Raw genomic sequence first — 27,565 nt, 5'->3', positions numbered from 1 at the left:
ACCATCTATTTTACACTTTGACTGAATAAAAAGTTTCCCATACATTTACCAGACTTCACCTTAAAAAAAAAAAATCAAATCCTGCCACTACTGAAGAAAAGAGCAAAACTCCTGCAAAAGACTCCAGCACCACCTTTCAGTCATGTTTTCATTAATGCATTAAGCTATTATACTGACTTCTTCCATCAATTACATTATTAAAAGAAAAAAATTAAATTGAAGCAATTACCAGTCTTTCTGATGTTTCAGCCAGAAAACTAACATAAACAAAGAAGTTAAAAAAAAAATTCCTATATATTTTGCACCCTGACAATCTGCATAAATGATCTCATTTTGTGAACACACACCTACTGCTGTAAGAAATTGGAAGAACTACCTGCCTAGAAGGAAAGTTGATTTTGGTGACAGTTTTGTGTGACTGGAGCTTCACAGTGCAACATTTTCAAAACATTTGACTATTGAAAGTGCAAGTCTCTAAGTACCAGACCATAGAACAGATATTCACAAATTTGCTTGCATTACACCAGGTGCTAATCTCCCCCCATAAGAAGAGTCCTGTGTCATTCTCTGAGCTGCACATGTCAGCAAATTGAAATGCACAGAGATGTTTTCAGACAACATTTGACAGAAGAGAAAACAAGAAAAGAGTACATGAAAACAAGCAAAAAAGTGACACCTTAAGACACAATAAGAACTAGATAATTTAGCCATGAAAGAGGAAAAATCCTTGTTCACATTCAAGAACTGAACACTACATCACATCCAAGCTGGCACTCACTTAAGGAACAAGCAAGCACAGGCGCTCCTTGTGTTGATACTGATCCCTGCTCTCGGCCCAAATCGTAGTCATGGGTAATCATTAGTGAAATCAAGCAGCTCAAAGCTGAAGGAGTGGAAAACCTCCTGTCTCTTGAATCTTGACAGAATACTTCTGAAGAAGAATTGACTAAATTCTTTTCCAAAGAAAAAGAAATGAGAAATGTATAGCCAATCTAAAGCAGAGTCTAATTCACAGACAATAAAGGGGACGAAGGACCTCCTCACACAGGAAGGAAGCAGCACGATTTCACTTCAAGAGAATGGGAGGAAGCCATCCTGAGCATTCCACATATTTGCTCCTTAATATTCTCACCTCAACCTCTATCTCCCCTTAGAAAAGCACTCTTGTGAGAAGAAAGAGAGGTTATGGAATCAGCTCTCTGTGCTCATGCAGAGCAAGAAGAGTGGTGCTGAACTTGAAACTCAGAAAGTTTTTGGGCAGAAGATGTGAAGGGGACTCTACCAAGGCATTTTATACCCTGTTGTATTCCAAGCCTTTTGAACCGCACATGACAATTTTTGCATTTTGAATTTACCAAGAAATGCACATCTTTCTACATGTTTTCCTTATAGAATTTGGGTGTCTTCCAGGCTGAAACACCTTCCTGAGCCATCCACCACTCAATCCTTTCAGATTCCACAAAATGATTTTGTGGAGGAAGAGAGCGGGGGGGGGGGGGGGGGGAAGGGTGCAGACAACAAACTGTGCAGAAACCGTCCATCTTTCGCTTCTGAGCCCATGCCAAGAGCCCGGGGTAACCCTTGACCGGAGACAGAGCCCTCTTGGCAGTCCCGCCTTCCACAACCCCACCAAGGGCAGCTGAGGGAGCGAAAGGGCAGCGCATCAGCTTTCAAGCTAAGCCGCTCCCCTCTGAAAAAGACACTCCACAACACGCAGTGATTTTTTTTTTTCCTTTTTTTTTTTTTTTTTTTTTTTGCAAGGATATCCTCCCCGCGGATGAGCGGCTCTTTCCACGCGTAGTGCCAAGATCCATCCTTCCCTCCCCGGCCGCACACACGGCACTCGCTGGGCGTGTAGCCGGGGCTCTATGTAACCCCGGGCGGCACAGCCCGGCCCGCCACAGCCGCTCTCGGGGATGCCGCCCGCCCCGGGGGCCGCGCCGCCGCCCCTGCCCGCCGCCGGCCCGCGGGCAGCACCGCCGCGGCGGAGCAGAAAGTGAAAGTGCGGCGGCCGGCGGAGCCCCATGGGAAAGGCGAAGCGCGGCCGTCCCGCCGCCGCTCCGGACAGCGCCGCGGTGCCCGCGGGCGGGCGGGCGCCGGGGGGCTGCTGAGCCCGGCCCGGCCCCTCCCGGCCCCTGCGCGGCGCTCCGCGGGCTGCGGCCGTCATGGCCCAGGCGGCGCCGCCACCATGACCGCGGACCCGTCGGCGCAGCTCCCCGACAGCCTCCGCACGGACCATGTTCCATGGTAAGGAGCGCGCCCCGCACTGCCCCGCTCCGCAGGAGGCGCCCGCCTCACCTGCCCCCGGGCCGGCCGCGCTCCGCTCCGCACCCCGGCCGCGCTGGCTGCTCACCTGCTCCGCTGCCTCCGAGCCGGCCCGCCCGCTCTGCAGGCGCGGTGCTTCCCGGTGCCTTTTAAACCCTTGGTGACGGCTGGGGAAATTCCCGGTTTTGCTTTTTTTTTTCTATTTTCCCCGTAGAATGAAAGTAAAAGAGTCCGGTTCCCATCACGCCTGCTGCCGGGAAGGGCGGCTCGGGAGTGGCAGAGGCAGCGGGACAGCGTGGGGCGGGGGAGCTGCGGGAGGCACTGCTCCGCGCCGGTCCGCGCTGCTCCCACCGCCCTTCCCGTGGGCACCTCCTTTCCCGTGGGCACCTGCCTGCCGTGGGCAGCTGCAGCCCCGCGGGTGCCCGGGGAGCAGGTGCGGCGCAGCGCCGGGGGTGCCTCGCCCCCGGGCGGGAGCGCTCGCCGCTCGCCCCTCCGCACGGGTGCAGCGGGACCAGGAGGGAAAAGAACGGCAGTGACCCGTCTCGTTCCCCGCGGGAATTGCGGGCTGCGGAGAGGGGACGGGGGCAGAGGGAGCGGCCCCCGCCGAGATTGGGGTTGTGAGACACAGGGGCTGCTGCGAGGATCCCGCTGGGTGCCGCCGAGGACGTGCCCCCGGGTATATGCACAGGAGGGTGTTTTAACGTTAAAAAGCCAAGAGGTTTTGGGATTTTTTTGTTTCCTTTTTTTTTTTTTTTTTTTTTTTTTAATATGTGGAAATACTGGAAAACTAGCTCTTCCTGGATTTTCTAGGAGAATTTTTGGGGCTTTCCAGATATGACTTTTGCGTTTCTGGGAGTTTACTGGAAAAATGGGTTATTACCAGTAATGCTGTCTTTCTTTTGAATTGCTGGCCATATGGAGCGCCATAAACTCCCATTCTTTCGAAGTTACCCAACTTCAAGAAAATCCCTTTCAATTTTCAGTCTAGATCTCATAGAATTTTTTAATGACACATGTCTAATATTTTTTCCAGAGGACTCATTTAGGAATGTCTGAAAAATTTTGATTACCATCCTGCAGTGGCTCAAGGGACCTCATGAGTGTGCATGTGATCTACTTTTATTCTGTAATTTCCTCATTTAAAAAAGATCGGTGATCTGTACAATATCTTATCTGTACTTGTTGCTGCGCAAGCCAAGTTTAAAGTGATGGAGTCAGATTGTTTTAATTTAGAGGATTGCTATTTTCGTCCCTTCAAGTATGTTTGTGAAGCAGCATATCCAAATTGTTTGTATTACCCTACTGGTGAACAAACATTGCAGTTCATCTTTTGCACTGGAATCAAGAGGTGCAATGGGAGATTGGAAAAATGTTGCCCTATTGTTGAATTCTTCAATATTTTTTGTGTCTTTTAAAATACTAAATCTTAATCCTTCAAACTGTTAAATCATTCAGCAGAGATACAGTTAGCATGGAGATTTACAAAGATAAAGCTCTGTGGAAGTCAGGTGTGTCCACTTGGAGTTTGAAGATCATAATAGTCACAGAGTTTTAAAATTTACTACATGTAGCATCCATTTAAGATTCACTTAGCCCATTGTCGTGGGGTGACAGCCTTTATCCCAATATCGTGTGTTATGTCTGGCAGCTGTGCCTTTTCCCCCACCCCCCCCCCCCCCCCGGCAGTCTGGCTGTGGCGGGATGGGGAAGAGAGGAGGGGGGGGGGGGGGGGTGGGACCAGGCTTTTTTTGGCTTTTGGCTTGGGCTGCTCGGCTTTAGCTAGCTGCTGGCTTGCTTGCTTGCTTGCTTGCTTTTTTTTGCTTTTGCGCTGTTTTTTTTTTTTTCCTTTTTCTTTTGTTCTCTCTCTCTCTTTCTTACCCTCCCCTGAAGATTCTGGACCGGCTCCGGATCGGACCTGCGAGCTCCAGGACTCCCGAAGCCTGCTAGAGAAGATTCGGCGCCCTCCACAACACAGTCTGGTCCCTTTTTTCTTTTCTTGTGTTGGGGAGTGTTCTTTTGTTACTTGTAAATAAATAGGTTTTGTTTTCCACTTTGCTCCTCCGAGGAATTCCTTCCCGAACCCGGTGTTGGGGGAGGGGTGGTTGGAGGTTTGATTTGTTCTGGGGGGCTCCCTCTTGGAGATTTCCCCTAATTTGTCCTAAACCAGGACAATAATTTTTTGGTGCGTTGGCCGGGAATCGAACCCGGGTCAACTGCTTGGAAGGCAGCTATGCTAACCACTATACCACCAACGCAATTTTTTGGTGCATTGGCCGGGAAATACCGGAGGCCAAAAACAGTGGAAAAAAAAAACCTATAACAATAATATTTTGGTTTTGGTTGTTTTGTGGGCATATTGGTGATTTATAATGTCATTTGGAGTGGAAGCTTGCCGGTTTTTCTGGTCCCTAGGGGCTTTTGAAGTTTTAATACCTTTGTGGTCCCTAGGGTTATTTCCTTACCCCAAAATAGCTCTGATGTTGTCCCTAATAAGTAGCTTTTGTAAGCGGGGGGCACTAACCAGAATAATCATTGTGCTGGCCTTATGTGTGATGATGTGTCGGATAACAGTGCTGGACTTTATTTCAGGAATGTATGGATTGTTGTCATGGCTGTGTACTCAGTTTGTTTGGGGAGAAGAAGAGGAAGGGGCTTTTCAGCCTTTGTCTTCCTTCTTCTCCTACAAATTGTTGACATCTCTATTAGAAAATACTGACTTTCCCCTGAGTTTGAAAGAAACCATCTTTCTGGCATTTAATTTATTAAGCCTTGTCTATACTGTCTGGAGTGTATATAAAATGAAAGCTGAGATTTCTAGAGGGGTTAGAGAGACTCCTGATTCAGGAGTAAAACAAAGCAGGAAAAATCTTGACTGGAGTGGGAAATGGGAAGATATGGGCCACACTTTAAAGGAATTTTCTGATCCTATAGACTGGGACTTTCCATCTGATCAAATTCAGAATCCAGTCGAGGTGGCAAAGTATTTGAGGGAGAAGTGCCATGGTAATACTAAGGAAGAAAGGATTACTGTAGTGAGCTGGGCCTTGGCGTTTGTTTACCGTACTCTGCTAGATACTGTGGAGCAGCAGATAGCAGAAAGGGAACAGGGAGATAAGTTGGTTACTATCCCAGTGACCCAGGCTGCAGCTAACATCCCAGGCTCCAGGCTAGCAGCTGAATCAGACAATAGGCCCCAAACCATGGCTGTTGCAGCTAATACAAGAGGTGGAAAGTGTAAAGACAAGACCGATCGGAAGGTGGAGGATGATGACGATGATGCAGAAGAAGGACCCTCACCAAAATCAGAGGCCACATCAAGGGGCACAGAATCTGGAGCCAATATTGACTCCTTTTCTCTGAAGGACCTCAGAGGCCTAAGAAAGGATTACAGCCGACAACCTGACGAATCTATTATTAGTTGGTTAGTCCGCCTTTGGGATGCTGCAGGGGAGGTTACGATTTTGGATGGTACTGAAGTGAGGCATTTGGGATCCCTGTCACATGATCCTGCCATCGATCAAGGTGTGATGAGGGGGGCTAACCCTCACAGCCTCTGGGAACGGGTCCTAAGAAGCGTAGCAGAACGGTACCTGTGTACTGATGATCTCTATATGCAGCAGACACGGTGGAAGACCATAGAACAGGGGATCCAACGCCTGAGAGAGATGGCGGTCGCAGAGCTCGTTTTCTCAGATGACCCAACAACTAGGAATCCGGACCTGGTACCATGCACTCCGATAATGTGGAGGAAACTTGTGCGACTTGGGCCACCTGAATACGCTTCCGCCCTAGCAATAATGAAGCGAGATGATACATATGAGACTGTGCTCGATATGGCAAAGAAGCTTCGAGCGTACGCAGATGCTGTGCATGGCCCAACTCATGCCAGAATTGCAGCAGTGGAAACCCGACTGCAGAAACTAGAAGACAAAATAGAGGAGAATCATAAGAAACTCCGGGAAGAGATTAAGGAGGACCTTATTGAAATCTCAGCCGTACAAATTAGAAGCCCTGGTGTCCAACGCCGGCGCTCCTTTGATGGGGAGAGAAGGTACATCCCACGGGCTGAGTTATGGTTTTTCCTGCGTGAGTCTGGAGAAGACATGAGAAGATGGGATGGAAAACCCACCGCTGCTTTGGCACAACGGGTGCGTGATTTGAAGAGAAGAGAAAGTATAACCAAAAAGATAGCAGCTCCGGTCGCTCGTAGCCGAGATGTTAAGTATGACGATGACGATGACATGTCCGATCCCCTTGAAGGAACTTCCAAGGCATATGCCCAAGGAAAGAAGGACAATCTGGCTTAGAGGGGCCCTGCCTCCAGCCAGGAAGAGGCACGGGAGAACCGGGTTTTTTGGAAGGTGTGGATCAGATGGCCTGGCACATCAGAGCCACAAGACTATGAAGCATTGGTTGACACTGGATCACAATGTACTTTAATGCCATCGGAACACGTGGGGACAGAACCTGTTTCCATTGCTGGAGTGACGGGGGGATCACAACAGTTGACGTTGTTGGAAGCTGAGGTGAGCTTGACTGGGAAGGAGTGGCAGGAACATCCAATTGTGACTGGTCCAGAGGCTCCGTGTATTTTGGGCATAGACTTTCTCCGGAATGGCTATTACAAAGATCCTAAGGGATTCAGGTGGGCTTTTGGAATAGCCGCAGTTGAGATAGAGGGTATTAAACAATTGAATACCTTGCCTGGACTATCAGAGGACCCATATGCAGTAGGACTCTTGAAGGTAGAGGAGCAGCGAGTGCCAGTTGCCACCTCAACAGTGCACCGCAGGCAGTACCGGACGAATCGAGATGCTGTGATCCCCATCCACAAGATGATTCGAGAGCTGGAGAGCCAAGGGGTGGTCAGTAAAACCCACTCACCCTTTAACAGCCCTATCTGGCCCGTGCGAAAATCTGACGGAGAGTGGAGATTGACTGTGGACTATCGTGCCTTGAATGAAGTGACTCCACCACTGAGTGCAGCTGTACCGGACATACTGGAACTGCAGTACGAGCTGGAGTCCAAGGCAGCAAAGTGGTACGCGACCATTGATATAGCTAATGCGTTTTTCTCCATCCCTCTGGCAGTAGAATGCAGGCCTCAGTTTGCTTTTACATGGAGGGGAGTGCAGTACACCTGGAACCGATTGCCCCAGGGGTGGAAACACAGTCCTACCATCTGTCATGGACTGATCCAGGCTGCACTAGAAGAGGGTGAGGCTCCAGAACATTTACAATATATTGACGATATCATTGTTTGGGGGAACACGGCAATAGAAGTGTTTGAGAAAGGAGAGAAGATAATTCATATTCTCCTGGACGCCGGATTTGCCATTAAGAAGAGCAAAGTCAAGGGACCTGCCCGAGAAATTCAGTTCTTGGGGGTGAAGTGGCAAGATGGACGGCGTCAGATTCCTGCGGATGTTATTAACAAAATCACTGCCATGTCCCCACCAACTGATAAGAAGGAGACACAGGCTTTCTTAGGTGCTATAGGTTTCTGGAGGATGCACATCCCTGAGTATAGTCAGATTGTGAGACCCCTTTATCTGGTTACCCGCAAGAAGAACGACTTCCATTGGGGCCCTGAGCAGCAGCAAGCTTTTGTCCAGATCAAGCAGGAGATCGCTCATGCTGTAGCCCTTGGTCCAGTCAGGACAGGACCAGATGTGAAGAATGTGCTCTACTCTGCAGCCGGGAGCCATGGTCTGTCCTGGAGCCTTTGGCAAAAGCTACCTGGCGAGACCCGAGGCCGACCATTGGGATTTTGGAGTCGGAGCTACAGGGGGTCTGAAGATAACTATACTCCAACAGAAAAGGAAATCTTGGCCGCCTATGAAGGAGTCCAAGCCGCCTCAGAGGTGATTGGTACAGAGGCACAACTCCTTCTGGCACCCCGACTACCGGTGCTGGGATGGATGTTCAGAGGAAAGGTTCCCTCTACCCACCATGCCACCAGTGCTACTTGGAGTAAGTGGATTGCCCTCATTACGCAGCGCGCTCGGATTGGGAAGTTAAATCGCCCTGGGATTCTAGAAATAATTACAAATTGGCCCGAAGGTGAAAGCTTTAGTGTCGCAGATGAGGAGCAAGAGCCAGTGACCCGGGTTGAGGAAGCTCCGCCATACAATCAGTTGCCAGTAGAAGAAACACGTTACGCCCTATTCACTGATGGTTCTTGTCGTGTCATAGGGATGAAACGGAGGTGGAAAGCAGCTGTATGGAGTCCCACTCGACGGGTTGCAGAGGCTACTGAAGGAGAGGGTGAATCCAGTCAATTTGCTGAAATCAAAGCTATTCAACTGGCCCTAGGTATTGCAGAGAGAGAGAGGTGGCCAAGGCTCTATTTGTATACCGATTCTTGGATGGCAGCCAACGCTCTATGGGGATGGCTGAAGAGATGGAAAGAGGCCAACTGGCAGCGCAGAGGAAAACCAATTTGGGCTGCGGAAGAGTGGAAAGATATCGCTACTCGGTTAGAGAAATTACCTGTGAAGGTTCGCCATGTAGATGCCCATGTCCCCAGAAGTAGAGCTAATGAAGAGCAGCAAAACAACCAGCAAGTACATCAGGCTGCAAAGATAGGGGAGTTGAAGATAGATCTCGACTGGGAGCATAAGGGAGAGTTATTCTTAGCACGATGGGCCCATGATGCCTCAGGCCACCAGGGTAGAGATGCCACCTATAAGTGGGCACGAGACCGAGGGGTGGATCTAACCATGGACAGTATCTCTCAGGTTATTCGTGACTGTGAGACGTGCGCTGCCATTAAGCAGGCCAAGCGACTGAAGCCCCTCTGGTATGGGGGGCGGTGGTCTAAGTACAAATACGGGGAGGCCTGGCAGATTGATTACATCACACTGCCCCAGACACGCCAGGGCAAGCGCTATGTACTAACCATGGTAGAAGCCACCACAGGATGGTTGGAAACCTACCCTGTGTCCCATGCTACAGCCCGTAACACTATCTTGGGCCTTGAGAAGCAGGTCCTTTGGAGGCACGGTACTCCCGAAAGAATTGAGTCGGATAATGGAACTCATTTTAAAAACAATCTTATTAATACTTGGGCTAGGGAACATGGCATTGAGTGGGTATACCATATCCCCTATCATGCACCAGCTGCAGGGAAGGTGGAAAGGTACAATGGATTGTTAAAAACCACCTTAAAGGCATTGGGAGGGGGGTCTTTAAAAAACTGGGAGCAGCATTTGGCAAAGGCTACCTGGTTAGTTAACACTCGAGGTTCCACCAACCGAGCGGGTCCTGCTCAGTCTGAGCTCCTTAATATAGTAGATGGGGATAAAGCCCCAGTGGCCCATGTCAGAGGTTTGTTGGGAAAGACAGTATGGATCAACCCTGCCTCGAGTACAGACAAACCCATCCGTGGGATTGTCTTTGCTCAAGGACCAGGTAATACATGGTGGATAATGCAGAAAGATGGAACAACACGGTGTGTACCTCAGGGAGACCTGATTGTGGGATGAGACTCATATATGAATGTCATTGTTTGTTGAATGTGAGACAGAAGGAAACTGTAAGTGTCAAAGGTTTGAGCAAGTAAGATGAGAGGAATGCGTAAGTGTCAAAAGGTGTGAGTAAGTGAAATGAATGTTTTTTATTGTATGTTCACGATATGGGATAAGGGGTGGAGTGTCGTGGGGTGACAGCCTTTATCCCAATATCGTGTGTTATGTCTGGCAGCTGTGCCTTTTCCCCCACCCCCCCCCCCCCCCGGCAGTCTGGCTGTGGCGGGATGGGGAAGAGAGGAGGGGGGGGGGGGGGGGGTGGGACCAGGCTTTTTTTGGCTTTTGGCTTGGGCTGCTCGGCTTTAGCTAGCTGCTGGCTTGCTTGCTTGCTTGCTTGCTTTTTTTTGCTTTTGCGCTGTTTTTTTTTTTTTCCTTTTTCTTTTGTTCTCTCTCTCTCTTTCTTACCCTCCCCTGAAGATTCTGGACCGGCTCCGGATCGGACCTGCGAGCTCCAGGACTCCCGAAGCCTGCTAGAGAAGATTCGGCGCCCTCCACAACACAGTCTGGTCCCTTTTTTCTTTTCTTGTGTTGGGGAGTGTTCTTTTGTTACTTGTAAATAAATAGGTTTTGTTTTCCACTTTGCTCCTCCGAGGAATTCCTTCCCGAACCCGGTGTTGGGGGAGGGGTGGTTGGAGGTTTGATTTGTTCTGGGGGGCTCCCTCTTGGAGATTTCCCCTAATTTGTCCTAAACCAGGACACCCATCAGGTTAGATTTCTTGAGACATTAATAGACCTCAGTTGATCAGTATATGAAAAGGTCAGAAAATCTGGTTTTCAACCTGTGAAATTTCCAATTAGAATTTCTCAGGCAGCTTGCTCAAGAATTCTGTGATTCAGCTTGTGCGGGTAAAATTTTTCCAGTCCTGTTTCTAGGACAGAAGTGTACATAACCACACGTTCACATGCAATCTATCAGAAAGAGAAGGCTTCACTAGTCACTATGCATTCTTCTTTGAGGATTCAGTGTGCTGTGTGTGGTGGGAGCTGGCTGGGATGGGCTGTAAGGGACTGTGTTTCCTTTAATGGCAGTGAGCATGTGCTGTGTCTGTGGTTCTTGCATTTTGCATTGCAGAGGATAGGTGGGTCAATGCAAATTATCACCAGGTTTTATTGCTGTTTTATTAATTGCTCAAAATTGCTCTCTGAGGCCATGATTCACTAGTGATGCCCAGGTCCAGAGGTGCCCATCTCTTGAGTGCTGGACTGGCTGTACCCAACAGCCCATCCCTGACAGAGAGGAAGGAAAGCAGCAGCTGGAGCCAGGGCATCCCCTCTTTCTTTTCTGGCTCCTGTCCCACAGCTACTCTTTGTGCAGTTGTTGTTCTTACCCAGTGGTGAAGATGGGCAGAAACACTGCATACTCCTCCAGGAACTTGCTGTGATCTTTGCTAGTCCTCCATCATAAATTTCTACCTTTGTTTTTCCCAAACCTTCAATTTAAGCATTCTCCTAGTCAGACTAGCAATAGGCCTGAGTCCAGTTATTCCTGATCATGTATTATCATGTACTTGGTCTCCTTCTTTCCCAGCACCAGGTGAGTCACCTGCAGCCTCCTGTCAGTCTCTTCAGGCTCTTTTGATGTTTTGGTCTTTTCTCTCTGCCCATCCTCACAGAACTCATAGTTTCCTGGATGTCATGCAAAGACAGAAGACCAGGGGTCAGAGCAAGGGAAAGCAGTCCAGTACAGAGACAAAGAAAGTGACGGGCAGTGAAGTTTGCTCAAAAAGATTGCAGAAATCTTGTGGAGAACGTTGTGTTGCTGCTTTATCTCATGTTATGGCCAGTAAGCATGGATTTGTACATTTGGTCAGCCTGAAAATGTGTTTAAACACGCTTTTGTTATGGAGGTGTGTTCATGGAGATTTGTAGAAGTTGTCAAAGGAAAAATGGACAGTCAAGATTCAGCTGCAGGTTAAGACACTTGAATGTCTAAACATAATATGATTAAACACTTCTCTACATGTGTCCAATGTGGTTACGGTCCAATAAAATACCGTGTGAATTCGGTCAATGCTGAGGATGAATTCAGCCCAAGCAGTCACCAAGTAGCTGGTCAGCTCAATAGCTGTAGGCTCTTATCTTTCACCATACCATTTTTGGAAAATTCCTTTGCTAGGATTTTTCTCCTGAGAAGCTGTGAAGCCTCAGAAAAGAAATGTAAACAATAATTATCTGATTGCTTGGAATGTGTTCTGGAGGTGGCTTACCAACAGGTGCATCTTTGATTGGTTCCATGTGAATTGATTTTAATTAATGACACAGTCCAGCTGTGTTGGACACTCTGGTCAGTCATGGGTTTTTCTTATTCATTCTTGTCTAACCTTCTGATGTCTCCTTTGTCTTTCTTTAGTATAGTTTTAGTATATAATTTCTTTTAATATAGTATAATATAAAATCATAAAATAATAAATCAGCCTTCTGAGAACTTGGAGTCAAATTCTTATCTCTCACCTCATCCTGGGGACCCTCAACAATGCCACAACACTTATCCACACTGGCTGAATCATCTTGTGGTATGGGGGAGTTTAGACACCCAAAAAGTGTCTTAATCTGGAGATGAATCCTTCCCTCTAGCAAGGCACAAGTCATTTGGTTGTACAAAGATCCCTTTTAAACTATTTTAACAGATTACAGAATGTATTTGTTAATACAGCACACAGTCTGTGACATTAACTAACATGTACCTTACTGTTCTTACAATCCAGCCTTTTTTAGATCTACCTTACCAGTTCTGCCACTACTCCTTGTTCTGTCTCCAGTGAATGCATCTACTTGTGCAATGGGAAATAAAACAACAGAAATCCGTGTGAAGTATGAGAATATACTAAGTCACGACATCAATGAGCTGGTAGGTAGCAGCTCTTGGGCTTCCAAAACATGCTGATTATTTTTAGATGCTAACAATTATTCATAAAAGCTCTAATGTTAAAACATGACAAAAGACCAATTTAAAGTCACACATTATGCTGGAATGGTGGTTTTCTTTGAGGAGGTGGAACAATTCAGTCTCTTTAAAGTCTCTGAAATCTGTGGATAGTGCCTATTTGCATGTACAAATACTGTGATACAGTTTTTTGTGCCTGTGCATTATGTACAGACACATGTACTATTTGGCCATACATCACATATTTGATTAAAAAGTACTTTTTTCTAAAGTAATTTCATTACTACTTCTTTTTATATGATTTTATCAAGAGAAGAAAGCATTACAGCTGTAATTTGTTCTACTACTTAGAGTTCTTGACTGAAGTTTTATGTTGTCCATTGAATACAAATGCACAGTGGCACAAAATTCATATGACAGTAAAAGTTTGTTTGTGTCCTAATAGGTTTCTTTGTACCTATTAATATATCTTATTTAGCCAAAACAAAGTATCTTTTCTAGATAGCAGCAGAGAAGAGTTTAACATTCTCATGTGTAAATCTCCTCCATTATGGCTTTATCAGCCACATTTATTATAGCTTTGCAAAATAGTTTCTTAACAGTTTACCAGTCCATGCCCAAAATTTACCTTCCAATTCTTCCTCATGAATTATTAGCAATTAATCTGTCAAGAACACTTCCAGGGGAGAACAATTAAAACAGTTGTATTAGTAGAGGCATTCCCACAAAAAATGTGATTTTCCTGACAGATTGTCACTAAATGAGAATTCACCATACTTAAATCACATGCAGTCTTAAATCAAGATCTATTTGCTTGAAATACAAATAATATGCAACCTTTTTCCAAGGGAAAAATCAGGAATCATTGCATTTCTTCACACTTATGAATTACCACCATCCTTCAGAGCATTATGGCAGTGGTCTCCAACCCAAGACACATCAACCCTCATCTGGAAACAAAATACCTTTAGGGTCAAGGAATGATCTTTTAACATTTTGATCATGTTATGTTGGTTGAGATTATGAAGAGAGAAAGGTATTTCTCTGCAGATAAATGACTTTATCCTGAATGAGGCATCAAATTTAGAGAGAATATTAATGGCCATATTAGAATAGAGGAGTATTCCCTTTAGTTTGCTGTTGTATTTCTGACAAAGACAAGTAGAGAACAAAACCAAACTCTCTTGGTGAGCATTTAGAAGATAGCTGACCTGTAAGAGGAAATGATACGAAGGAATAACATCCTCTGGGAAGCAGATCCTGCTGCCTTCTGGTGCTGGGGATCCATGAGGTGCATCCCAGCCCTGCTCAGGGAGGCTGGGGGACTCTCCTGGCCTGGATAGGGCCATGCCTTGCCACTGTCCTATTGTAGGATGGAGCCTGATGTTATATATCAAAATAAATACATAAATAAAACCTTAATGAATTAATATTTGTGAAAACTAATGGGAATGTACTGAGCTCTGAAGCTTTTACTTCCTAGAAGACATACACAAGCAACTACTATGTAAGTTTCTTAATTTTTTCTGCCTTTACTTTTCATTGTTTAAGAGAAATTCAGAGTTGTTTCCTGCAACTGCAGAGCCAAAGTCAGTAGCTTTCAGTTCCTTAGCCAGATGTTTGGAGCAGCTGTGGGTTTGCTACAGAGCAGGATAGTGAGTCATATACTAGATCTCTGTAAGGTAATTAAATTTTCACTAATGCCTTTTCTGAGCTCAGGATTTCCCTTAGGTTGGTTTAGACACAGCCAATGAACTACCTTCAGATGTGGTTACTGTACATTATAATAAAGGTGATCTGAGGAAGCTAGAGAGGATGGGAAAATCTCATAGGAGTTAGCAAATAAAGTGACAGATCTATAGCTTCTGGATGATTATATATATATATATATATGTAATTATAACTTTTGGTGCTGTGACTGGAGCAATACCTGTTGTGGTGCAAGAAAAGATGTGCATTAGCTTCCTGATGTTTGTGGTTTGGGCTTTTTAATTTGGTTTTGCTGTTTTGTGGTTTTTCCTTTGTCAGTGAATATTTGATTCCCTAAACTCTTGGTTTTAAAAATGCATTTTGGATAAAGTTCTGTTTATCTTGGGTGACCTTCTGAAATTCAGGCAATTTCTGCAGAAAAACTTTAGGAATTAACTGTCTGATGTGCTCATATGCATGGCTAAGTGAAGAGATCTAAAACAATACTGTTGTGAGCTGCCTTTTTTAAAGCCCTTTGGCTTAACTAGAATGTCTTGATACAGGCTGAAGATAAAGTTTCTATTGAGTTGACTTCCATTGTCATCTTGATGACAAGTGTGAAAGTGGAACAAAAACTACAAGAGACGATAAAGTGTTGATAAAATATTATAATCAGGCAAAAGACCATGTGATGTTGCTTAGGCCATCTTCTGTTATTACATATACAAAGTGGATGCTGCCATCTGTTTAGAGCTGAGACATGTATTTATTGAGACAAACATTGACAAACACTGTATTCAATGCTACAATTCAATTGTAAGATTTAAACATTGCTCTCTGTCTCAAAATTTCCAAAGAACAAAGCAATTTGATAGAATGTGAAGATTTAAATTGAACAGTTTTGTGTCCATTTCTGGGCTCCTCAGTATGAGAGAAATATGGAGCTACTGGAGAGAGTACAGCAAAGGGTCATGAAGATGCTGCAGGGACTGGAGCATCCCTCTGATGAGGAAAGCTGAGAGAGCTGGGGCTGTTCAGCCTGGAGAAGAGAAGGCTCACAGGGATTTCATCCATGTGTGGAAATACTTCAAGTGAGTGGGCAAAGAGTGCAGAGCCAGGCTCTTATCCACAGTGCCCAGTGATGGGCCCAGGGGCAGTGGGCACACACCAGCACACAGGAGGTTCCTTCTGAACATCAGAAAAGAGCTTTTTACTGTCAGGGTGACTGAGCACTGACACAATACTTCCATGTCTAAACATATATGATATTTTACAGGTAAATATGTCTGCAGAGAATTATGACTCGTGCTGCAGGAAGAGAAAATATGAAAATATCAAAGTGTTTTTCTGCAATGATACTGAGGTAAAATTTAACTTTTCAGAATGTAGAGAATACAAGCCCAAGTGAGTTCTTTTTACAGTCCAGGATAAAATAGGGTGATAGGGTAGTATTTGGTTTTAAAAGTCAAATCACAGTGTTCAGGATGGTTTGTTTTTTGAATCTGGAATTATATGTTTTGAGTAAATTGATATTTTAAACATTTAAATATTAAGCAATTCCATATTCAATAAATATGGGGTTTTATTCCCTACTATGAAGATTTTTCTATATTTTTTAAACAAAATAGATAATTTTCTTTTTACCAATGGAAGTAAATATTACAATTTCCCAATCTCTTTTTTAAATTTTTTTACAGAAAGTTTTATTAGCTAAACTTTTCACTTCAGACCTGAAAGCTTTACAATAGTAGTTTGGGCAGATCTCAAATGCCAGAAAGCACAATTGTCAGCTGTTGCTACAGATGTTTTCACGACTTGGTAAAAGGACTGGCTGCATAAATCATTTGTTTTCCTAACTGCATCAATTGATTTGATTACAGCTGTGATTTCTCCCTAACATACTTATGCTACTATTACTACTAAAAATTGCTGCTTTAAATATCTCAGAAAGATGGCAGGTAAGTCAGATTACTTATGTATTTTATTGAAAAAGATGTATACTATGAAAACAAGAGAAACCAATAGTAATTGATTGAGAGTTTGGGGTTTTTTAAAGATAGACCAACATTACAAATAATTAATGGTGCACAAACTTTTCAGGACATATTTTCCTTGCTCTCTTGACAGGAAATAGAATCACTACAGAGCATGGCGTGCAACATGCTCAGGTTCTTTTATAAGCAGAGGATCAACAAAGCCTTTAGACAGAAAGCAGCATTTGTCTCATGTGGGACATTACAAGTTCTACAGTGTAAATGTGAAAGACGTAAAAAAGAAAAGGTGAGTTGTGCTCAACTTTAGTGAGTAATAGTTTAACTACTTGCCTTATTTTCTAGAGCTCTTCAACACAGACTGCTCTTCAATACATTTGCCTCTAAAAGATACAACCATCTTGCACATGTTCCATGCCAAAGGAAGTTTCCTCTGTATAGTATTTGTCTTGTAATAGACATTAAGCCCAGTGCAAAGACTCAGAAAATCATCTGGAGGTCTATGGTGAAGATACCTGCTCTGGTCCAGTGGTGAACTGAATTTCACTAACTAATTCTCCAGTGAGAGACAAGGACCAGACCTGTGCAAAGAAGGCTTTTAAACTTCTCTGGAGTATTGTCAGAGTTGTAACTTCTCACTAACTCTAAGAGTAATGTTTAATTTGGTTTCTTTCAACAAACAATTAGGGTGAGATTCTCTCTTTTCTGTAATATCTTTGGTCTTTATTTTAACCACAATCTCTCAAATTCAACAAGAACAATTGGGTATGATAATATTTAGGTTTTTAGTCTTTGGCAGAATCTTCTTTTTGAGGTGCTACTTAAATGTAGCACAGTGTTCTACCGACTGCTGTAGCAAAGGAAGAATGTTCTTTTAAGTGTGGCTCAGTGTTACCTATTGAACACAAAAATATTAACCAGCATCAAAAAGTCTCCTCATAGGCACGAAAAATACAATGTTTAAACAGATGGATTGAAGGCTTCATTTAGCTTTTTATTTTTCTCTTTGAAGTAGAGAGACAGCCTGGGACACTATCTTCAAAGAAAAGTTGGTATTTATATTTTGCTTTGTCACCTCTGGTGAATCCAACATTTGCCTTACTTTAAAGGTATCCCAGTCAAGTCACAGAAGTCAGTGTCACCCTTGCAACTTCTGCCTAACTTTATGGATTCCTGCTTTTATTTAAAAAATTAATTTTAATTAAAGTAATTTAGAAAAAAAATATGAGCAGTCATTGAAGATGAACAAGAACTACAGTAGTTTTGTCTGGCTGAGATCTTGAACATTAGAGCACAGCATCAGCCCCTGGAACTGTTCTGTCTTGTTCCATTGGTCTTGACACATATAGTCAAAGTTTACCTCACAAATTAATTTTCTCAGTCCTTCAGACAATGGAGGATAAATTTTAATCTGTGATGGAGGATGTACATGTTCTCGGTTGGACACGCTTGTTTCAGATGTCCTTATTTGCTCTGAGTTAAACCACATTCTTACAGTCCCATGGGCAGGGTCTCTCCAGTATTCAGGTGTAAAGCAATTGGTTTGCTTTGAAAGGTGGCTACAAAAATAGAATAAGCACTTCTCAGATAACAATTCAATCTGTTCTCTTTCAGGTCTGCTCAGATGTATTTAGTTTAGAAGATACAGAGACAGGTGAACAGTCCAAAAAGAAATGTAACCAAGAAGTTTGTGAACTGAAAGAAAATATATCTAGCCTTCGATCCTGCTGGAATAAATTTGAAAAAATAATTTCCAGGTGATTCCAGGTGAATCCTGCTCTTTTCTTTCAAAGTGGCATTACTTGGTACCTTTGCATTTTATATGCATTCTTCAAGTAAACTTGCTCGCTTATATGAACACTTTATGCCAGAATTCTGATGAGAGGCTACTGTACCTTGTTCCTGGAGATGACAGAAGCAGAAATGGCTGAACCAAGCTGCTGAAGTCTGAGAAGTGGAAATAGAAGACCAGCATTTGAAAAAAAGAACTCTGCAGAAGTCTGTGTCCACCTTTTGCGCTCTGGAAACTACCCTGAATTTTCCGATTCTTCGAGTAACTTTAGAGTACTGTCATATCAAAGCAGCCACTTACATGTCTACTGGATTTTACAAAAAAACCATGGAATCTGCAGGTGAAGAAAAAAAGAGTATGAAAAAGTAGCTGGTTTCTTTATATCTATGCAAAACACACCAAGGACCAAAAGTAACAATTTACCAAAGCAGCAGATTATCTTGGATATGTTCTCCTGACACAGAAGTGGTTTTGGTATGGGTCCGATGAGTCTGCTAACTGATTTGGGTTTGGAAAAACAGGGAAAAAGTTAGCTTTTTGAAAAACTGAAGAAGGGTACTGATTTTTGAGAGATGCAGCATGCCTCTGCTGGCTGAAGCACAGGCAAGACTGAATCCTGTGGAAGAAGAAAAAGATGCCTGAATGTAAGTTGTTCAGTTGACTGGAAACAGCACTACACTCATTCATTTTATCAACCCAGTGTTAGCTGCAGGAGGAGCTAGAATTCCTTAGCTTCAGATTGTGATTTCTTATATGCAAATATTTTATGTAACATGTTTTAAGATGTTAGGCAAACATGACTTAAAATATGTGAATATTGTCAGAGAATAATATATTGGCATTTAACTGATAAAGTGCTCATATTTTATTTTGAATAAATAGAAGTATTTTTATAGTTATTACACTTTTGCAGTTTCTTACTTTGATATAACTCCTTTGGTAATAAAATATTTGTCTTCTGTGAAATTGGGCTGTTCACTTTTTGGCTACCATTACTCGTTTTTTAGGTTTTATTCAGAGATAGTCAGTCATTTGAAGCCCAGCTTCAAATTCTCAACCTGAAATACCCATTTCTTAGCTGCTTGTAACCTGCCCAATTTAGGTAAACATTTTCATACCTGCCTTGGACTGAATACTTCAGGAAAGCTTTAGTTTAGTCAGCCTGTTGTTTCCTGGTTTGAAGTAAACTAACATAAATTGTTTTATCCATGCTAAAAGAATTTTTCTGTAAAAGTACTCTGTAAAAATGTTGGTATTCAGAACAAACACCCTAAAAACCAGTAGGATGTGCTTCAAAGACATGTTTGCTCAGTTGATTGTAAACAGCACTAGTTTATGTATTTTACTGGAATAAGATTGCTGTACTGAATCTGAGAGGGAAGAGGTTAAGAGCAAAGCATGCCATGCTTTCCTGAAATACACCCTCTCCAACCCCCCATGTATTTATGGTGACAATGAGGCAGGAGTGGTAGCTTTGTAAACTGTGACTGAGAATTTCACATATCCTCTAGCTCTTTGTACAAGAGATAGCAACTTGCTCCAAACACCTTAAAAAACTGAAACCAACCCCAACCCATAAATCTTTATGGAACAGGGAAACATTTCCCAGTATCAACTGCAGATAAAGAGAATGTAACCACAATTGTAAGGACTTCACTGGAAATCCTTTCTTCTGAAAGAGGACCCAGGAGACTGCGGATTCAGTTGGTCTCCAAGACTGAAGTACAGTTGTTTTGGTATTTTTTTGGAAATTCAACAACAGTTGAAAGCCAGCACTTATTTCCTAATAACCATTTGGCAAGCAAAGAGCAGTGTGAGTTAAAACAAAAATACACAGATGCAGTATTAGCTACTACAAAACTGAAAGGTCAGTCAGTTTAAGTTACTTAAGCAGCAGTCCACAACTTAAGTCTTGAGAGAAATAAAGCAATTCCAGGATCACCCTGGGCCAAAGACCAAGGATAGATCCAGAGCAGAAATTTAAATGAAGTAATTATGAAATTGTGGATTTCTTCTGATTACTTCTCTTAATAAATATCCTGCCTGTCTGATTTTTGTTGCCAAATTTCCTGTTGTCACCACTTACATGTAAACATTAACTGCTAAATGCATTGACTTGTGCTCTTTGATTTGTTCCTTCAGTTTGAGAACTTCCTCAGGTTTCCTGAACTTGCAAATGTGGCACTAAAGTGCTTTTCAGCAACTGGCAAAGGAATGAAAACGGTGCATGGTATCATCACCATCATGCCTACCTCCCTGCCACCTTCACTTATGCATTTAGTTACTTATTTGGCCACAGAAAAGAAATGAGTAGGTCAAAACCATGATTTAGAAGTACATGGAATTTATGGGAAAGCGTCAAGGATAAAAATAGAGGTATTTAAATGGAAAGGATTTTCACAATGTTGTTGCAAGAGTTTCAGGTTTGAGACCATCTAAAGAACCTACACAAGTCCATGGGACCTGATGTAATACACCTGTGGGTTCTGAGGGAACTGGCAGAGGAAGTGTCCAAGTCACTATCCATGATATTCGAGAAGTCATGGCAGTCCAGTCCCTTTGGATGGCATCCTGTCCTTCAGCTTGCTCAGGGTGCACTCAATCTCACTGTGTTATTGATGAAGATACTAAAAGAGCACCAAAACAAGAGTTTTAAAACAAGAGTCCTGAGGGACAGCACTAGATACAGCCTCCACCTGGACATAGACATATTGACCACAACTTTCCAGCTGAATCCATTCAGTCAGTTCCTTTTCCACTGAACAGTCCACCCTTCAAATCTATATCTCTCCAAGTACATTAAAGAGCTCAGTAGAAGGAAGTTTCCCCTAAAAAAAGAATGATAAGAGGCATTAATCTCTATTCATCCATATTTAGCCAAAAAAAAAGCAATCCATACCCTTATTGAAATTTTTGCTCACATAAATGAACTTCTGAAGAAAAATATAAACAACTTTCCTTTTTTTCTTAATAATTTCATCAATACAACAGTGCTCTAATGTCATGAAGGAGAACAAACCCAGATCAAGCTAACTATCCCTTCCAGTTTTATTATTAAGAAGAAGAAAAAAAAGAAATACTAAAGATGTCACGGTGATGGGCTCTACATAAAGTAAATTCTCAGTATAGCTGGGGAAATAGAGGAGATAGAGGGTTAACTTGATATAAGCAGTTCACACTGATTTAATATCTGGTATGTTTTTCAAGGTGACTTAGGAATTCAAATCTCATCTCACTCAATTAAAACCCCTATTCTTTTTGTACCTGAGATCAGACATCACAATACGACTGAAATTATATTACCTACCTGTATGCTCTGTTATAGAAGATAATTTTACCTTTGACTACAAAAAATTGCACATCACAAGAAGCTTTCTTGGCATATTTGCTTTATTGTTAACAAGTGCCAAATTAGCATTAGGTGGTGATTTACATTTATTAATTAAAACACAACTGACACTTTAAAATAAACATAATATAAAAAGTAAGAGGCAAACAAATCAAGGAATTCTGGCAAAAAAACACCTCACTGGATGGTCGCAAACAAATATTCCATGTACTGAGGGGCAAGGCAAACATAATAAATGCAATGGTGAAAAAATTAATCACGTCCAACACATGAATAAAAACACAATTTAAAAACACAGAACATTAATAAATAAACTTATGAAGAGAAACATTTATGTGTCATATGAAGGATGAACACCAAGAGTCAAAGCAATCAAATAAAGTAGGTTTTGTAACAGTTGTACTGTACTCAGCACTTTACAGATCCCACCCAAATCCATTCATGGTTCTGCCAGAAAGCCAAACTGAAATACAGAACTATGGTAAACCATGCACTTCTGTTTAGAACGTGGGTTCAGTATTCAGCCATATTAAACTGAGCATTTGATTTGCTGACTAAAATGTTTAAATTAGGAAAATATAATTTCCCTATTGATTATTTTTGTTAAGAATGAACACTTATTAAGAGAAAATATGAGGAAGCTGCTTTCTGGCAAGATGAAGTAGAATGGGACTGAATAGGATCCTCCAGAAATATATATTATTCTGGACTGATGTAACACCAAAAAACCAAACCCAAAACAAAACAAAAAATGAACTAGTATGCAAGAGTAATCTCTTAGACTGTGAATACTGGAACGAAAATATCAACCAAGTAACTACTGAATTCAGCTAATGAAGTCTTTTACCTAACACTTCTTCCAACAACACAATAAGGTCACTCAAACCTTACTTAGCAAGATGGAAAAAAAACAACCAAACCAACCAGCAACAAAACAATCACAAGTTAGAATAAGCTGTACTTGAAAGCCAATTAAACTATTTTCACCAGTCACTGAAACAAATTTTACCAAAGATGAAAATTCCACCTTCTCATACAACCCATTTAACTATTCATAGCTTAGTCAAACTGGATAGAAATAAAATTGAAAAAAGTGCTCTTACTAAACACAATTTCTTCAGCCAAGATTAAAAACACTCATAACAGGTTTGTTCTTTGCAGATATACAAAGTCTATGTGATGGAAACTAGCACTTCTTGTGACCTTTGTAATACATAGACAATACCATTCTATTTTATATGCAGACTGTTTACACAGTCTACATCAGTGTGCACGTATCTTGTTTATTTAAAGTACTGCAGTCATACCTCCTCCCGCTGACTCGGTAAGCAGGCATCACGGAAATGCTCTCCCTGCATTTCAGGCACCAGCTCTCAGCTGTGATGGTGAATTAGGAGCTAGTCCCTTGCAGATGGCAGAGCACTTCCATGACGCATAAAGCCTGGGTCAGGTGTTACAATACACCCTGTGCCTTGCCCTGCTGTGAAGGCACAGGACGTGTGGCTGCACTGGAGCAGCTGCTGCCCCAAAACATGGGAGAGGCCCAGAGCTGGAGCACCAAGGAGAGCTGCCCGTGCCTGACCCCCTCCCAGCCAGGGAACGTCAGGTGGAGCTTTCCCCCTCCCTCCAGTCTCTTTGGCAAATTTGAAAACTTCTGCCTGTATGTCATTTCATAGTTACAACCTGAAATGGGGGTTAAGCACTTCCCTGTGCCCACCTCCCTGCAGTGGTGAGTAATTATTCATATAAATACATATTTTAATTGCTGTATATTTGGAGATTCCAGTTCTGAAACTACCTAGGGTGTGGGCATCATGCATAAATATAAGCCTGTGTAAGGTACATTATATAGCAATTAAGCTTTATGCTATGCTGTTTTTACTATTGAAGCTAGCATTTTTCATAACTCCATTGCATTTTATCAGCATAGTTCCAATGATCTTGCACTACTTCCTGGCACAGAGAGGTCCTTTGTAAAAGAGAAAATCACAAAAGTAGAATGGGAATGTAAACTCCCTCAAGCCAAACACCAAAAGCAGCCTCTTCTTGTTTCTATAAATGGAATTTTACCGTTGACCTTTTACCCCCCCACCTTCTTTAAAGACTGGAAGAACCTTAGTAAGAACATTAGGAAGATAAAATGGCAAACAGTAAATCTGTCATAAGGTTATACACTGGTATGGGAATCATCACAACGATTGCATCACTAAATTTCACTATAAACAGACAGTGCATAGTTCATGTTTTTTCCTCCCAAAAAACCAAGGCATAAGGATGTAGAGAAGACTAGGGCAAGAGGGTTTGGATGTAGATCACCAATAAATTAGATTTGGGAACTTCCTGACACATGTAATATACTAAAGATTGAAAATTCAGTTCAACTCCCTGAATTTTTTTTCTTAAATATAAAAAATTCGTTTCCCACATTCAGTTATTTGGGGATGTAATGAAAACCAATCCACTGTATGGTACAAACATCCACTGAAATGAAATTACACTGATCTGTGCTGATACCTTGAGTAATACAGGCTAGGGTCTGGAACATCGCAGAATTCAGAATACTATGTCATTCAGTAACAAAACCAGTTGATAAACACAAAATATATTGGGCCTTGTAAGTCTTACCATACAGCACCAAACTACACAGTCAAAAAGAATTTCATTGTCTGCTTATATTTACTGTGGATTACAACACATACACATTATCCAGTTTTACTATCAATAGTCAATTTTGTTTCACAGACCTTCTTTGTAGTGCCAGATAAAAAGATCAGTCTTAAAAACCTTTTTTTCTGTTCAGGTTAATTCCCTATCTAATCCTCATGATAAATCACATAAGTGTAAATGAAAAAAATTATGAGCTACTCAAGTAATTTACTAAATGCTGCATTGAAAGCAAAGAATCTTACAGAAGCTCACAAAGCAGAAGATACAGTAACTGTATGAGTATTGATTTGAAATTAGGAGATCTGCCACATACAATTCAAAGGAGAAAGAGTCAATATGTTTTTTCCTGGAGTTACAACAATCCTGTAAAACCTGAAAGATATTTAGTGCTGTACTAAATATTTCCTTTGTAGAAAGTATTTTTAATAAATGGAAAAATGCATTTTACAGCAGAAACAACTGCAGCTTCATCAGGCAGGAGTAGATTCACTATCTGATCAAACCTGTTCTGGATTGGTATCTTTGCTGTTGGACTCTCAGCTCACAATACACCAGTCTGCAGACCTCCATGGCCCAAGTCCAGGGCAAGATCTCCAAAGCAGGCTTATCTAAGTAAAGAATGTAGAATTCCAGTTTTTTCTAAATACAAACATGAATGTGCCATAATATGGATCCTAGAATCTAAACTCCTAGAAAATAAACTGGCCAGGATTTGTCAGTTCTAAGTATCATTACCAGTCATCCATCCTATCATGCTCAGTAGCCAGTTTACACCAATTGTGAAAAGATTAAATTGAATGAAGTAGAATTTATTTTAAAAAATGTATAAAAAGTGCAAGATATTCACTGAACTTATTTTAAAACAACAATAGCTTGTGGCCTGCAACAAAACTACATAGTCTCTTAAATCACTCACTCTTAGATTGGTATCTGCTTTGAAGATGTTTTTCTTCAATCATGCTTTCTTCCAAATTGGCACCATTGATAACCACAATTTTTGAGAATGTAAGCAAGGACCATAAAACTATCATGGAGTACTACATCATATTTTATCTAAGTTGTAAAGAAATTAAATGAATTGAAACTAATGGTGTTTGTGAGCTGAAAGTACCAGTTTCTGACAAAAAATATATTTACTGTGGGAAAGGCACAGTTAAGTTATTTCAGATTGTTCTGTTACAAATAAAGAAGATGGTGCAAGTACTTCAAAGCAAAACTTCACAAAATAAATTACAACATTAAGATACAAGTTAAGTGATTTGGTCTTGTGAATGGTTTTATTACTAAATGTGTAATTTACTAATTTACTGAGTAATTAGTAAAAAACCCTACAACTTTGAGTCTCTCCCTTCTTCCCAATGGATTAATGTGAAGTCTATTACTAACTTGAAGAAACTGCTGTTTTGGGATCAGAAATACATAAAATTACCAAAAAAATTAAAATTCAGGTATTGACACATATAGCAGTGAAGCACAGTTACTCCCCTATTCATTCATATGTGTACGCTGTGTTATTTTCACAGGAATAAGAATAAAAAAGACTCACTACTTACATCAAGACTACTGCTCTAATAGCATTCCTTTTTATAGAACTATTATTTTTTTTGGTATTGGATACATCAAGAAGGCTGTTTTCAAAATAAGAGTTCAACATTTAGGTAGGATAAGCATAGACTTCGACTTTGCTTGAGGAAATGAGGGAAAAGGAAAAAACTAGGAGGACCTTTGGAAACAGGTCAAAGCACAACACCTTTAGATATGGTGGAGCACAGGAGGAGGAAGACAAGTATTTTGAAACAAAAGGAACTTAATAAAATGAATAATAATAAAATTAATACCATATTTTTCCTTATAAATACATAAAAATATTAACACATTTTTACTGAAAAACAGAACATGGAAAGCCACAAAAAGAAAATCTTGCCTTTCTTCTTAGATGCAAAGGGAATTCTCAGGTAGTCTTTCCACTTTGATTCTTTAAAAAATCCTAGGAAGCAACTGGAAAGTCCAATTAGCATATTACTGTTAAAGAGTTTAAAGATCTAAACTTTTTACACTTTTATCTAGGAATTTATAAGGAGTTCCTCATGTTGTTTTCACTTAGAACACAGCATCTAAGTTATTGTCATAGATGAAAGAAATGCCTCCACAGAGAAACTTTTGAAGCCCAAGTTTTTCATGGCTAGTTCCCCATAGGTAAGCATTACCCTACATAAGAGATTTAAAAAATCCTTTGCCTAGTAGGATTTACAAAGAAAAATAGCATTGAACCTCTTCTGCTACCTAGGTTATTTAAAGCATTTTTACCTTACTTGTAAATATTTTCAACAAAGAGTAAAGAGTATTTCCTTGAATGGCACAGTTTTAGGTAGCTGCTATTTTATATACAGTATATATCATTGTTTATAAATAACTTTGTAACCAGAAGATTGCACTCAGAAAATTACAAAGTGATGTTTTGACTTTTTCAGCATGAAGTCTAACTGGATGGAGTACTCAAGCTTTCCATGCACAGTACATAGCAGATGTTCCAATTCCTTGTTTCTGCTTTAAAGAATGTGTTCACACAGCCATTCTTCGAATTCCACACTCACAGCAGAACTTTGCCCATTCCACTGGATACTTCGTTCCACATTCATGGCAGAACTTGGATAACTGTACAGGTGAAATTCCTTCGCTGCTTTTTGCACTTCCTCCATTCACTGAGGATGCGCAGTCTCCATTGTCATACCCAGTTTTCCCATCAGACCTGAAAATTCCCAGATGAAGAACATTCTCTGTTAGTCAGTTCAGTATAACAATGTAAAATTAGTATAATCCTTGCAATGAATATAGATACTGTTACTATCATTTTAATTCCATCACTTCCTATAGAGAGTGGTACATTTTATATACAATGCTAGCTAGGCTCCCATACATATCTCCAGATACCCACCTTCCCTGCAAGAAAATAAAAACCACTAGAGTTTGAGAAGCAGGATCAAATATTTCATTGACTACTTAGATTAACTGGAGTGTTTGAAAACTTAAAACTTAGCTTGTCAAAAAAGAAAGACTAAACCAGCAATACAATTTTCATCCTACCTTTTAAAAGGGCAAGACAATTTGTGTGCTTAGCACGCAGATTTAATTCAGTTTCTACTGAAATAATATTTGGTTATTTTTTCAACAGCTCCCAAGCAGTTTTTCACATTTCCAACAGGGAAAATGCACATCTGAGACAGCTGATGACAAAGGCGTGCTGTCAGATGATAAACATGCAAAATATATCGAGCACCTTATACAAACCAAATCATATTGAACATCAATTAACTGCAGAGAAGAATACATTCCCTAACCTCTTTTGTGGTAGGTAATCCCCTTTAATGAAGGCTTTATCAATGACAAAGTCCACAAAGT

General features: G+C 41.6%; 2 protein-coding genes, 1 long non-coding RNA gene and 1 other non-coding gene across 5 annotated transcripts in view; 1 reads left to right on the top strand and 3 right to left on the bottom strand.

Moving 5' to 3' along the window:
* The window catches only part of LOC102071447 (uncharacterized), a 36,066-nt gene extending 33,127 nt beyond the window's left edge, over positions 1-2,939 (bottom strand). The window contains exon 1 of the long non-coding RNA XR_012582928.1: positions 2,354-2,939. This is a non-coding gene — a long non-coding RNA (uncharacterized LOC102071447). The remainder of the gene's footprint in view (positions 1-2,353) is intronic.
* IL7 (interleukin 7) lies at positions 1,769-21,716 on the top strand. 2 transcript variants are annotated; one of them, XM_074552959.1, is made up of 5 exons: positions 1,769-2,247; positions 12,500-12,642; positions 15,644-15,730; positions 16,495-16,647; positions 17,973-21,716. In XM_074552959.1, exons 1-5 carry the CDS (start codon positions 2,238-2,240, stop codon positions 18,117-18,119), a joined length of 540 nt encoding a protein of 179 aa, XP_074409060.1. In that variant the 5' UTR covers positions 1,769-2,237; the 3' UTR covers positions 18,120-21,716. The 2 variants fall into 2 exon arrangements, with proteins under 2 accessions (XP_074409060.1, XP_074409069.1); XM_074552968.1 differs by lacking the exon at positions 15,644-15,730.
* On the bottom strand, positions 4,449-4,520 carry TRNAG-UCC (transfer RNA glycine (anticodon UCC)). The gene has a single exon. It is a non-coding gene; the product is annotated as a tRNA-Gly (tRNA).
* The window catches only part of ZC2HC1A (zinc finger C2HC-type containing 1A), a 35,120-nt gene continuing 29,077 nt past the window's right edge, over positions 21,523-27,565 (bottom strand). The window contains exon 9 of the mRNA XM_005479392.4: positions 21,523-26,915. Within this exon, the coding sequence (XP_005479449.2) occupies positions 26,729-26,915 (187 nt within the window). The 3' untranslated portion in view covers positions 21,523-26,728. The remainder of the gene's footprint in view (positions 26,916-27,565) is intronic.

This window comes from Zonotrichia albicollis, chromosome 1 (genome assembly GCF_047830755.1).
Source record: "Zonotrichia albicollis isolate bZonAlb1 chromosome 1, bZonAlb1.hap1, whole genome shotgun sequence".
In the NCBI taxonomy this organism is placed as follows: domain Eukaryota; kingdom Metazoa; phylum Chordata; class Aves; order Passeriformes; family Passerellidae; genus Zonotrichia; species Zonotrichia albicollis.
This window is presented reverse-complemented; position numbering and strand designations above follow the sequence as displayed.